Source organism: Delphinus delphis, chromosome 5, assembly GCF_949987515.2.
Source record: "Delphinus delphis chromosome 5, mDelDel1.2, whole genome shotgun sequence".
Classification (NCBI taxonomy): Eukaryota; Metazoa; Chordata; class Mammalia; order Artiodactyla; family Delphinidae; genus Delphinus; species Delphinus delphis.
The window spans coordinates 75,800,961-75,815,529 of record NC_082687.1 but is presented as its reverse complement, the minus strand read 5'-3'; the positions used below and the strand labels follow the sequence as shown (position 1 = coordinate 75,815,529).

At 42.3% G+C, this 14,569-nt stretch overlaps 1 protein-coding gene across 1 annotated transcript in view; it reads left to right on the top strand.

Moving 5' to 3' along the window:
* The window catches only part of WDR19 (WD repeat domain 19), an 84,634-nt gene that overhangs the window by 63,333 nt on the left and 6,732 nt on the right, over positions 1–14,569 (top strand). Inside the window, exons 29-36 of the mRNA XM_060012686.1 lie at positions 416–493; positions 2,600–2,696; positions 3,376–3,500; positions 6,167–6,248; positions 8,023–8,173; positions 9,813–9,936; positions 10,703–10,779; positions 11,102–11,226. Coding sequence (XP_059868669.1) covers positions 416–493; positions 2,600–2,696; positions 3,376–3,500; positions 6,167–6,248; positions 8,023–8,173; positions 9,813–9,936; positions 10,703–10,779; positions 11,102–11,213 — 846 coding nt within the window. The 3' untranslated portion in view covers positions 11,214–11,226. The remainder of the gene's footprint in view (positions 1–415; positions 494–2,599; positions 2,697–3,375; positions 3,501–6,166; positions 6,249–8,022; positions 8,174–9,812; positions 9,937–10,702; positions 10,780–11,101; positions 11,227–14,569) is intronic.

The following is a 14,569-nucleotide window of genomic DNA, read 5'->3' as shown; positions in this document are numbered from 1 at the left end:
TGGAGATGAGGCACTTGGAGGTATATTGTTGTATAAGGCCCAGTTCCTGTGCTCAAGATGGCATTCTCTCCATGTCACAGTCACTTATCTTAAGAAAGTTTTTATTGAAACATCCAAGAAGTACATTCTCTCTGTGTGTAAAAAACAATACCACAGTATTTTGATACGGCAACTTAGAAAAGCTATAGCTTCTAAGGATGGATTTTTATTAATGGAGACTCTGCAAATGAATGAAGACACACCCTGAGCTTACATCATGTTTCAGGCACTTGATTATAGGTATTTTTACACAATTTTTAAATTTTGTCTCCTCAGTAGATTATTTGTCCTCCCCCCCTCCACCCCGCCATCCACAACCGCCCCTTCCTAAGTTTAAGATGCTGGACTTATATTGTTTGTTTCTCTTCCTAAACAGGTTGGTCAGGCCAAAGATGAACTGCTGACCAGTCAACTGATAGACCACCTTATGGGGGAGAGTGATGGCATGCCTAAGGTACTTAAAGTGTTTTCGCCACTGAGATTCTCAAGTATCTTAGTTATGGTTTTACTTTATTCTGCCCTGTTTTTATCTGTTATGGCTTTTGCATCATAGATGTAAAAAGTTTTCTTTCTGGGTGCAGCTTTAGGTCATCTAGACGGACCCTGCATTTTAGATATTGTGTACATTCACTTTGAAATTGGCATTGCCCCCTGTGAAATATAGCCACGCCCTTCTGGGTAACAATCCTCACCACCCACAATTTTTCTCAAATGTTATAGAGTTTTATTTATTCTAGGAACTATGAAAATGATTACTAAAACCATGAGTTAGCACTAATCGCTAAAAATCAGTGTACTTTGTTCATATTTCAGAAATTTGGGGACTTAATAAAAATCCTATTTACCGTAAAAGTAGCTCACTGAAAATATAAAATAGAAATAAATCATTAAGAACACGTTTTCGAAATAGGTGACTCTTGGATTTTGTGCAGAAGTTGGTCCTCTCTCAGTCCTAAGGAGGACAGACTCCTTTCAGAATGCCCCTACAGCCTTTTTTTTCACTTTTGCTTTGGTGTTTTAAGGGGATCTGCTTGTGAAGGAAACTCGAGTACAGTTGACCCTTGAACGACACGGGTGTGAACTGCACAGGTCCGCTTTTACACAGATTTTTTTAAGTAGTAAATACTATAGTACTACCCAATCTCAGGTTGATTGAATCCGAGGATACAGAGGAACTGCAGATACCGAAGGGTGACTATAAATTAAACACTGATTTTCAACTGCGTGGAGGTCGGCGTCCCCTAACCCCAGCATTGTTCAAGGGTCAGTTGTAAGTGATTTGGATACAAGGTGCTGGAATGTCATAGCTGGATTGTAGCCATCCTGATCCCTGAGTCCATTTTCTGTATTTTACAGATAAAGACACTGAGACCCAGGGAGGCTAAGTTAATCTGCCAAAGGGCACAGGCCCTTAAACTGTGCCGAATCACCTCACCTTATGTCCACTTATTCTGATAATCAGCACACCAGCATCAAGTATGTGAAATTGTTTAGAGTTAACATAGAAATGGAAAATGGGCCAAAGAAAATTTTATAGGCCAGAGAAATTTATATAGGTGTAAAAATTTTTGAAATCTTGCGAAGTTGCTACATTGTATAAGAGCACCTTTCCGTTTGAAGCACATGAGAGAGAACTCTATGGACTAGGGTTAGCACGCAGACTCTGAAGCCAGACCACTGTGCTTCAGATCCTGGCTCTGGAGAGGTGCTGTTGTGTTTCAGTTTCTCATCAATGAAATTAGTACAAAATCGCACCTTCCTCCCAGGGAGGGTATGAGGATTTAACCGAGTTACTACTTCTAAGGATACTTAGAATACTTACCTGGCACATATTAAACCCTGAATAAATACTTGATAAATAATTCTTTTTTTGTTTGTTTTTTTGCGGTACGCGGGCCTGCCACCACTGCGGCCTCTCCCATTGTGGAGCACAGGCTCCGGACGGACGCGCAGGCTCAGCGGCCATGGCCAACAGGCCCAGCCGCTCCGCAGCACGTGGGATCCTCCTGGACCGGGGCACGAACCTGCGCCCCCCGCATCGGGAGGCGGACCCCCAACCACTGCGCCACCAGGGAAGCCCGATAAATAATTCTTTATTTGTTGGCTTTAAAAAAAAAAAACAATTTTGGGCTTCCCTGGTGGCACAGTGGTTGAGAATCTGCATGCTAATGCAGGGGACACGGGTTCGAGCCCTGGTCTGGGAGGATCCCACATGCCGCGGAGCAGTTAGGCCCGTGAGCCACAACTACTGAGCCTGCGCGTCTGGAGCCTGTGCTCCACAACAAGAGAGGCCGCAATAGTGAGAGGCCTGTGCACAGTGATGAAGAGTGGCCCCCGCTTGCCACAACTAGAGAAAGCCCTCGCACAGAAACGAAGACGCAACACAGCAAAAATAAATTAATTAATAAACTCCTACCCCCAACATCTTCTTTAAAAAAAAAAAATTTCAACCCTCAGTTACTGGAAAGTGAATGTGATTCTAACAGAAATGCAAAATTTTAGATGTTTCTCCCTTTAGCAAATGCAGAAAGTGATGTTTCTCTAACGGCTTGTATGTCAGGATGCCAAGTACCTGTTCCGCTTGTACATGGCCCTGAAGCAGTACCGAGAAGCTGCCCGGACTGCCATCATCATTGCCAGGGAAGAGCAGTCTGCAGGTAGGTCCCCAGTAGGCATGCTTTTCTCCTCAAACAAGTAGTGGAAGCCAGCTCCAGTCCCTTCTCTGTCCATTTCTAATCTAGGATTGCTTTGAGCCCAAAAGGCTAGGCGGATGACCATTTCTGGGCTTCAGGGAAGTAAAATCATTCACCATCACAGAACAGCCCCACTGAAGCCTTCTCATGTTTGGTGCTAGTTCCTCTCCTCCTCACAGTTCTGTCTCCTGGACGACGGCTTCTCTGACCTCTCCAGCCCACAGACCCCCCTGCACTTTCACTACACTTTCTTTCCATCCCAGGTGTTTGGCCTTAACAATATAAAACATATTACAAGGTGGAAGACGATGTGGTATTCTTATTGACCTAGTCTTTTATAACACGCAGGGACTGTTTATAGAATCTCTAGAATGGTTCTGTTCATGTCTATGCTCTGTAAATACTCATTGAACAAGTCAGAATTAGAATTAGTCTGACATCTTCACTGATTTTTGCAAGCTGATTCTTTTAAATGTTCATAAATATGGAATACAATTTTGGAAAATATGGAATTAAATGTCATTCTTTATTACCTAGTAACTTAATAAGATGATTAACAAAATCCACCTGTAAAATGGTGGCCCATAGAAAGTCCTCAGATTTCATCCTTTACAGTAATGTCATCTTACCACCTATTTTCAAGGAAACTATCGGAATGCACATGACGTTCTCTTCAGCATGTATGCAGAACTTAAATCTCAGAAGATCAAAATTCCCTCTGAAATGGCCACCAACCTCATGATTCTGCACAGTTACATACTAGTGAAGGTGAGGCCCTTTGAGTGACTTGGGACACAGTCTGCCAGGTGTGCTAATCACCTGAAGGGCTTTCGTTCTGGGCACCTCTCCATTGGATTAGAGCCATTTCCTAGATCTCTGTAGCGTTAACCGAAAAAGCAAGATACAGAATAATTATACAATATGCTGCCTTTTGTGTACCAAAAGGCAGAAATATATATATATGTTTTCACTGCAAATAAAATTAGAAATATACTTTTTAAAAAAAGCCTAGGAAACATAGTTTCCTAAGGGGATCAAGGCGTGGAGCAGAGGAGGCGTGGCACCAAACCCAGTCAGGGGAGAAGAAGGAGAACAGGTTTCTCCATATAGTATATCTTTTTATACTGTTTTGATTTTGAAGTATATAAGTGTATTACTTGGTCAAAAAAAGATTTATGGAAAACATTTTTGTTTAACCAGAGCTTCCTAAGTTTATTAATTCTAGGATAGTGGATTTTATACAATTCCACTGTGTTTTAATACTATTTAGTTTTCATCTGAATATAAAATAGATATTCAGTGAGAAAATTTAGAGAATATAGAAAAGTATAATGAAAAAATAACTTGCCCCCTTTAAATCCATCACCAGATATAACAGTTGTTAACACTGTGTTGTATATATCCTCCATATTTCTAAAATAATGTGTGCACCCTTTTTTTACATTAGGAATATATGTATGTCCATAAAAATCACTGATATTTTTTAATCGGTGATTTTCAATAAAAACAAAATAGAACATGCAAACCTGAAATACTTCTATTTATAATTTACATAAATGTTATATGTGTGTGTATATATATATATACACACACACACACACACACACATAGTTATATGCAGACACATATCTTTGTAAAAATACAGGTAGATGCCAACTTACATACTTTTCCAAATTTTCATTTATGTCAAAGTACATCTTTCCATATTAATGCTAAGTCGGTTTTCAGGCCAGACCACAAGAGCTTATGCAATTTCGAAGCTTTCTAGGTTACAGCAATCACGTTATGAATGGCTTAGATCCTTATTATGGTCCATAACAGCACTGCCCAATAGAACTTTCTGCAGTGCTAGAAGTGTTCTGTATCCACTAGCCTGGCTGTGGAGCACTTGAAATACAGATAGTGCAACTGATAAACTGAACTGTAAATTTTATATAATCTTAATTTTTATTTAACTAGCCACATGTGACTAGTGGCTACCATTTTAGGCCCCATAGGTCTATAGTCCTGATTGTAAGAGAAAACTTAGAATTCCAACTTGCAACCACCAGGAGTGTATTTCCCTTCAGAGCCGCATGGGGTCCCTTCTCTCGTACAGAAAGGAATACAAAGGGGGAGGGAGGACTTTCTCAGCTTCAGACATCAGTGCTGGTGCCAATGTGCTGGGGCACAGAATCCAGCCTTTAGGGGTGGAGGGGAGGATAGAAACAAGTTAGTGGAAGATGGGAACAAAAATAGGGATTGCTGTAAGAAGCCCTCCAGGACCAGGGCTTTCTTCCACTAAAAGCCATAGGGATGGTTCTCGAGTCTTTTTCTTTTCCTCCGGCCCCAAGAGCTGGCCCATCACTTCCACTGGACCAGACATCCTCTTCCCCTTCCACTGAAGAGCACCCGTGTGACTTTTCCCCTCTGCTCTAGTCTCTTATTCAAGCACCAGATATTTTCAAGATTTTTAACTGCTTGTGGTATCAAAAGGGAAACTATTAGACCTTATCACATAAGAATTGATGTAAAAATGTCACAGCGCTCTTTGACACAAAGGACTGGAGAAAGTCAGCCACATTTCAGGGGAAATGGAGACTTGGCTTTGATGGATGCTTCCTCCCCAGAGCTGAGGCAGGGGCTTTGGCTGAAGGACAGCCTGGGGCCTTCGCACATGGGTGGCTGAGCCGGGTAGCCAGGGAGTCAGTGGAGGGTGACTTTAGATTCAGTTAGTATTTATGAATTACATTGCAGTGCTCAGTAAATTATACCATCATCCACGTGCTTAGACTGGATGGATGTTATGCCTGGGAGTTATTCTGTACTCACCCTTCACATTCTCACCAGATATCATCAGTTCTGACTCCTCGTCTGTCTACTTCTCTCCATCCCCACTGCCTGCCCTCTGTGGACCGCCTCCTCTCACTGGACGACAGCAGTGACATTGTGGTCTGGCCCTGCCGACTCCCCAGCCTCATGTCATCCTAAGTGGACCCCCTCCTTTCATCACAGATCCCACTCGTACTTACCTAAGCTCAGGCCCCTCCAACCATCGTTGCCCCTTCCCTTACACAGGCAGCGCCCTCTTCCTATAACAACCTATCCTTTCTCCTGCCTAACTCATAACTCAGCTTTCAGGTCTCACAACAACTTGTTAGTCCTCCCATAATGGCCAGTAAGAGATGGACCAAGGATTTGAACTCATGTTGAGTGGTCTCAGGCAAAGTGAAAAGCTGAGTGTAGAGTAGGGGTGAGGCCAGGGGGCCAGGTGGCAGCTGCTGGAAGGAGGATAAGTAAGAGAGAAACCCCAAGTGGCATTAAAGTAAGGCTGCAAGGAGCCCGTGACCACCCGTTCAGGGTCACAGTCAAGGAGTTGTTTATTTGGGTGAATGAAACATGGATTAGGGTTAATCAAAGTCTCTAAGAAGAGTAAACTTTATCATTTATTTCAGATTCACGTTAAAAATGGAGATCATATGAAAGGGGCACGTATGCTTATCCGGGTGGCCAACAACATCAGCAAATTTCCGTCACGTGAGTACTGAGAGGAGCCTGTTGTCCCCATGTCTGCCCGACTGTGGCACGCCAAGATCATCCTCACGGACTCTGCCAGCCGCTCTTCTCTACACATAGTAACTCATTTAATTCTCACAGCAACCCCATGAAGTGGTGTAACCGGCGCGCGTCCCCAAGACCACCCCCAGGCGTGAAAATTCACGAGGGGGATTCACATAACTCAACATATAGTAGTGCTAAAGCTAAGATTTATTACAGGGAAAGGATACAAAGCAAAATCGGCAGAGGGGAAAGGTGCGGGGGGTGGGGGGCCGGAGGTCAGGGGCGAGCGTCCACAGCCCCCCTGCCACCACTCCCCCCCCCAGTAAAGTCACACTGGACACACTCAGCACCTCCAGGCAGCACGTGGAAGGTGGTGTCTACCAGGGTGCTTGTGAGAGACTCGGTACCCAGGGGTGGTCTTGGGGAGCTGGCCACGTCAGCATCCCCTGCTTAGCATGTACCAAATTTTCAGACTCCCAGAAAGCAGGTGTTCTGCATAAACCCTATTGTTTGTACAAAAAGGTCAGGCACAGGCAGCCACTCTTCTCAGTTCTGGAAATGGCAGGAACTCTCCCAAAATCCAAGTTCCCAGATCCCAGTTTCAGGCAGATCCTTCCAAGGAAAACAGTCTCAAAATTGCACACAAATGGCCTATTGTTATTTTCCCTATTTTACAGATAAGCAAACTGGGGCAAAAGAAGTGAGGTAACACTTGCCCAAGACCATACTGTCAGCCAGTAAGTCTGACTCTGTGTTCTCAACCACTGTAGACCATTGCCTCTGAAAAAGGTCCCAGTGTTCTAAAAGACTTGTCATTATAACATTTTTCAGTGATTAGATTTTGTCACATTCCATGACGGAGTCAACAAACGTTTGCTGTAAAGGGTCAGATGTCGAATGTTCGGGGCTTTGTGGGCCACGTGGTCTCTGTTGCCACTATTCAACTCTGCCGTTTCGGCGTGACCCATACATAAATGGATGAGCATGGCTGTGTTCCAACAGAACTTTATTCTTTTGGACACTAAAATTTGAACCTCATAAACCTTTCACATGTCGCAAAATATTCTTCTCCTTTTGATTTTTTTTTCCAGTCGTTTAAAAATGTAAAAGTCTTTCTTAGCAAATGGGCCATACAGAAACAGAGGGCCAGATTTAGCTCATGGGTCATAATTCACCAACCCCTGTTCTCTAAATGTGTTCTTTTTTGTTACATAAAAAAGACTAAAATAATTGTTCACCATGCTGGCAACGGGTGTGATAGGACAGGCATTCTCATGACTGCTGGTGGGATGGAATGGACATTGTTGTGGCCTTTCTAGAAAGCAGTTGCACAATTTGTGCTAGGAGTATTTGTTCTTTAAAGTCACGTTCTTTGAGCCAGTAATTTGACTTTTAGGTATCTGTCCTGAAGAAACAGGTGCACGCAGAGAGGTTAGTGCATGAAATTGTTAATCTCCCCACCGATTCATCAGCAGTCCTGTCAAATGCAAAACTCTCTCAGAGGCGGGGAAGGACGCACGCAAAAGGTTACCTCAAGGGAGTGTGGGTCCTGGTGTTACAGGCAAAACACAGTATAATCAGGGGAAAGACATTGTGGTGAGCAGTTACCTGACTCCACTGCCGTGCCCTTTCCTCATTAAACAGTCCACTTCTGGTTCTTTGTCAGAAAAAGCAAATTTAGAGAGGTGCAATCCTGGCATCACGCTAGTAGAGGCAACGTGCTCTTTCTGCTCCTCCGTTTGCGTTGCAGACATCGTGCCGATCCTGACGTCTACTGTGATCGAGTGTCACAGGGCTGGCCTGAAGAACTCTGCCTTCAGCTTTGCAGCCATGTTGATGAGGCCCGAGTACCGCAACAAGATAGATGTCAAATACAAAAAGAAGATCGAGGCAATGGTCAGGTAGGCGGCTGTTTCTACCATCTAATCGCATTTCACAAGCGTATCTTTCAGAACGTAGCTGCTATTATGTGGGCTCAACAAGAACACAGATTGGGGGTAGCCATTAGGATTGTACTCAGCTACCAGCACCTGGAAACCCAACGACGGCTTTATCTGATTTATGTGACTCACGCACAAGGCATCGTAGCCCAGGGCTGGTGGTGCCGTGTCCCGATGTCACCAAGGACCGATCCCTCTGCCTTTTGGCTTTACCATCCAGAGCACACAAGTTTCCTCCTCATGGCTGCACAGTGGTGGTTGTCATGGTGGGGTGACATCATGTACCCCATTCAATGCAGAAAGAAGGAGGGAAATTAAAAGATGAAAAGGTCTTTTGCCTTTTTAGTTAGGAAGGACACCACCCCCAGGACTTGCATTTACATCTCACTACTCAGCCGCGTGGCTACCTCTAGCTGAAAAGCATACTGCTGAGTAAAAACCAAGTTCTCTTGGCAAGGAAGAAGGAAAGATGGCTATTAGGGAGGCAGCAAACAGCGTGTCTGCCACAGACAAAGAGTGGGTATTTCTCAGTGTAAGAAACCTGGTAATTATACCGCCTACTGCCAAGAGACTTCATTTCGAAATCCTGTGTAGCTCCAAAGGCACATAAGGCATATCCTCACTTCAGAAAGCCTGGTTTTCAACAGGAAAACTAGGAGAAAGTAGCACTCATCTTTACAAGAGGAAAAATTACCTGCAATCCTGTAGTAGTTCTGTACTACCACTTGTTCATAGCCATGACATCTGGGGTACCTGTTAGTCCCGTTTTGACCAGGGAGCTCAGGTGTACCTGAATCTTGACCCAGAACTCTCTCATCTCAGCCAAGGGAGATGGCTACACCAGTAATGGCAAAGGGAAGCAAATACTACTTATTGTTAGCTGGGCTCATGGCAGGGAACTCTAACCTGGACAGGGGCTACACGGAACACTCCCTTTTTTTTTTCAAAGCTGATAAGCCTAAGTAGCTTCAGACCAAATCAGTCTGACCCAACATACCTGCCATCAGGAAGAGTGAGGTGGGGAGAAAAAGCTAGAGCACAATTATCCCCCAGTTTCGTGCCACACCAGTCTAGGTGCCAGCTTGAAGAGGCGCTGGTTATTCTCTCCCCGCGCAAGAGTACTCTTAGCTATGAGGTCTAATACGGTATCTGCTGGCTGCATGTGGCTATTTAAATTTAAATTAAAGTGAATAAAATGTAAAACTTAGTTCCTCACACTATCCATATTTCAAGTGCTCTGAGCTCCATGTGGCTCATGGCTACCATATTGGAGAGCGCAGAATTAGAACAGTGCCATTGTCACAGAAAGTTGTGCTGCACAGCTCTGGACAGCCTTTACGACTTCAGTACACAAAGGGAAAGACAGAGAAGAAGCAGCAAGCTCACTACTCCAGTGACAAGGAAGACACGAGACAGCCAGACCCACCCGTGTTTTCTCCCACATAATGTGCTGTGAACTCCAGCTCCCAGAGGTGGCCATGGAACGCCAGCCTGAGCAGTCCTCATTCCTCTCCCTCCTCCGTGGGCCGGAGCGTGTATCTCTAGTCTCAGAGTCTGACTGTGAAGAAGTAGGTGCATTTCATGTGATTCTTCCTCACAGGAGACCCGATACATCTGAGACAGAAGAGGCCACAACCCCATGTCCATTCTGCGAATTTCTTCTCCCAGAGTGTGAACTCCTCTGTCCTGGATGTAAAAATAACATCCCATATTGCATTGCAACAGTAAGTTTCTGTATCATCATTTCCCTTTCTTTGCATATATATCTATAGCCCATTTGAATACTTGCTGTGTGTCAGTACTTTCTTCACTTCTGAAATAATCTTATCCCTCAAACTTGCTGCAACATTTAGCATACAATTTCATGGTCAACAAAGCTGAAAGTTATATTCAAGGCACATAATAACCTAAGTTAGTATCAGGAAGGCACTGTGGGGCAGGAGAGCATACACTTGGGGATCAGATGGTCCTAGGCTTAGATCGTCTTTCTGCCACTTACTGGTTACATAACCTGGTGCGATTTGCTTTTACCTTGCTAGGTCCGTCAGTTAACAGTACCTGCCTATTGAGGTAAACTGCAGGTTGACGAGAGGACGTGTTTGAAGCCTTAGTACAATTCCCGGCATGCTGCAGCACTTAATAAGTGATGGCCTTTATTGTACACTTTAATATTAAGACCTATTATTAGAAAATTTTTAAATATCAGATTATTTGTTCATCACTAGGCTAACGTAAGCTTTATTTTAAAGGAAAATAAATCTAGGTAGTGTCACAATATTGAAGATTATTCTCTTTATACATGAATCTGATAAATTTGGCTTTAGTCCTTTTGATGCCATTTCTTTCTAATTACCCACCTATGTGAAATATCAATAATTTCATAATTTAGAGGTCTGTCTGGCTTTTAACTGTAACCATGTATTATAATTGAATAATGGGGGGAGTTTTAAAAATAAAGATGAATTTTATTCTTCAATGTACTGTTTCCAGGGTCGACATATGTTAAAGGATGATTGGACGGTGTGTCCACATTGCGACTTTCCTGCACTGTATTCAGAATTCAAGATGTAAGTGCGCATCATTTCACTCAGCCATACAGATTTATCGAATAATAGGCCTTTTATTCAACCACGTTTATAGTGAGGTCTCTTCATGTGTTCATGTTCTTAAAAATCTCTAAAGACTCAAATTGTCTTCTTGGAAGAACCTTCTGTGATCTTTGAGAACATTTTCTTTAAAGGGGATTTTGCATGAGACTGAATATTCCTAATTCTTAAGTCTCATGATGAACATGTACTAAGAAGTAGAAAGGAATAGTTGGTTTTCACATCACAATAACCCAAAAGTAAAGGAATATTTAATCTACTCTGTCTTTCCCTCTCCAAACAGCATGTTAAACACTGAAAGCACATGTCCTATGTGTTCAGAAAGATTAAACTTTGCTCAGCTGAAAAAAATCTCAGACTGTACCCAGTACCTGCGGACAGAAGTGGAGCAGTGAGTGGCATGTGCAGGTAAGTCAGACCATCCACTTACCTTCCCAGGGCACGAGATCCACGGGGTGGACACAGCTGTACAGTGTGTTTTGCCATTGGCTCCTTTTTCTACATCATGTAACTTGTCAGATTTGAACGAACAAAACTTGTCAGATTTGAAACAAACCTTTGATGTACTTAAAAAAAAAGCTAAAGCACAGGTTGTACAGTCTCCATGGTGACAAAGGTTATTTGGCCAAGCAGCATCATGGATTACAACCAAAATGTATATTATCAAATCACATGGGCTTCTTTTTAACCAGTCCATTAAAACTGTAGCTAGCTATTAACAGTGGGGTTTTTGAGTTCTATAATTCAGGAGAATATATTGTAAAAATTTTTGCTTCCAGAGGCTTGAAAACTCCCCATTTCTTTTTCTTTCCAAGTGTCATTTTTGTTGCATGGAAGCAGCACAATACCGCTTCCACTCTCACTCCATTGGCAAGAATTTACTCATAGGGCCACACATACTGCAAGGGGAGGCAGGGAAAGGTAGTCTCCAGGTGGAAAGCCAAAAGCCCCTGCCAAAAACTCTTTAATTTTAAGATTCTTTAATTAAAAGGAAAAAGTAAGATTAGTCCCTGACACAGCACTAAACATAGTTAAAACGGAACCCTAGGTTTTCACACGAAACCTGTTCTCGCAATCTTCAATCCATCAGTAAACAGCAGCTCCATCCTACCAGCTGATCAGGATGGAAATGTGGACACCACCAATCCCCCAGTCCATAGGCAAGTCCTCTCAGTCCCCCTCCAGTGTATCTGGTTCCCTTCCTCAGGGGGACTTTTTATTGCACCTGCAAAAATAAAGAGCCTAAAAGACTCGACACGAACTGCCCCAGCCTCCTTCTCTGCTCACTACGCTGCAGCCCCACTGGCCTCTTGGCTGTTCCTTGGACTCCAAACTGCTTTCTGTAGCACCTGCAGTCTCTCACATTCCTGCCAGCAGCACCCAAGGGTTCTAGTTTTCCCATATCCTCACCAACACTTGCTGTTGTCTGTATGCTTGATTATAACCATCCCAGTAGGTGTGAAGTAGTATCGCATTGTGGTTTTGATGTGCATTTCCCTAATGGTAACGATGTTGAGCATCTTTTCACGTGCTTGTCGGCCATTTGTATATCTTCTTTAGAGACCTGTCTTCAAGTCCTTTACCCATTTTTTTAACTGGGTATTTTGTCTTTTTATCGAGTTGTAAGAATCCTTAATATATTCTAGGTACAAGTCCTCTATCAGATACATGACGTGCAAATATCCTATTCTGTGGAAGTATTTTTTTACTTTCTTCATAGCATCCTTTGATGTACAAAAGGTTTTAATATTTTGATGAAGTCCAGTTTATTTTTTTTTCCTTTGCCTGCTTGTGTTCTTGGTGTCATGTCTAAGAAACCACTGCTTAACCCAGCGTCACAAAGATTGACACTTACGTTTCATTCTAAGAGTTCTATAGTTGCTGCTCTTACACTTAACGTCTTTGATCCATTTAATTTTTGTGTATGATGTGAGGTAGGGACCCAATTTCCTTTTGTGTGTGGATGACCAGGTGTCTCAGCATCATTTGTTGAAAAGACTGTTCCTTTCCTATTATTACTGGGTATTGTCTTATTATTATTGTTATAAAGGTTATTTGTATATTCTAGATATAAATCTTAGATTTATTTTGCCGATATTTTCTCCCACTGTGTGGCTTCCCACTTCTTTTTCTTAATGGTCTTTTTTTTTTGGAATATAGTTGATTTATCAATACAATGTTGTGTTCGTTTCAGGTGTACAGCAAAGTGAATCAGTTATACATATATCTTAATGGTCTTTTGATGAGCAGATTTTTATTCTGATGAATTATAATTTATCAATGTTTCATTTTATTATTACTTTTATTACTTTCTGTGTCTAAGAAAATTTTTGCCTACTCGAAAGTCAGGAGCATATTCGCCTGTGTTTTCTTCTAGAAGCTCTGGGTCTGTGATCCATCTTGAAGTTATTTTTGTTTACAGTATGAGGTGGGGATTGAGATTCTTTTCCCTCTCAAGTAGATATCCAGTCTTCCAACACCATCTGTTGAAAAGTCTTTCCTTTCCCCATTGAACTTGCTTGCATGCCTTTGTTGAAAATCAGCTGGGTTTTAAATATGGGTCTACTTCTGGACCCTCTCTTCTTTTCCATTGCTCTATTTGTCCCCTATTTTTATACTATACTGTCTTCATTACTGTGACGTTATAGTGTATCTTAAAGCCAGGTACATTGTGGATCCTACAACTTTGTCATATTTTCCAAGACTGTTGTTTTTTTTTTTTTGCCGTACGCAGGCCTCTCACTGTTGTGGCCTCTCCCGTTGCGGAGCACAGACTCCGGACGCGCAGGCCCAGTGGCCATGGCTCACGAGCCCAGCCGATCCGTGGCACGTGGGATCTTCCCGGACCGGGACACAAACCCATGTCCCCTGCATCGGCAGGTGGACTCTCAACCACTGCGCCACCAGGGAAGCCCCCACCAAGGCTGTTTTGACTACTCTTACTTCTCTCCATTTCTCTCTAAAATTTTAGAATCAGCTTGTCAAATTCTGTTTTAAAATCTTACTCAAATTACGATTGGGATATGTTTATTTTTCTGTTGCCACATAACATTATCACATATTTAGCATCTTAAAACAATATACATTTAATATTTCACAACTTTTTTTGAGGTATAATTATCACCTTGTATTAGTTTTAGGTGTACAACATAATGATTTGATATATGTTTATACTGTGAAATGATTACCACAGTAATTTAGTTAACATCCATCACCACACAGTTACAATTTTTTTTAATTGAGAACTTTTAACACCTATTCTTTTAGCAACTTCCAAGTATACAGTGTTGTTAACTATGATCGCCATGCTGTATATTACATCCTCAGGACTTACTTGTAACTGGAATTTTATACCTTTCAACCACCTTCATTCTGCCCACCCCCACCCTCTGGCAACCAACAGATTGTTCTGTATCTATGAGTTCAGTGTGGTTTTTTTAAAATTAAACATGTGAGATCATACAGTATCTGTCTTTCTCTTATTTCATTTAGCAAAATGTCCTCAAGGTCCATCCATGTTGTTGCAAATGGCAGCATTTCCTTCTTCTTTATATGTATATACACATGTATACATATGTACCACATATTCTTTATCCAGTGCCATTTTCTTTATCCAGTATTAGTGGACACTTAGGTCATTTCCATGTCTTAGCTATTGTAAATAATGCTGTAATGAACACTGGGGTGCAGATACCTTTTCAAGATAGTGATTTTGTTTCCTTCAGATAAATACACAGAAGTAGAATTGCTG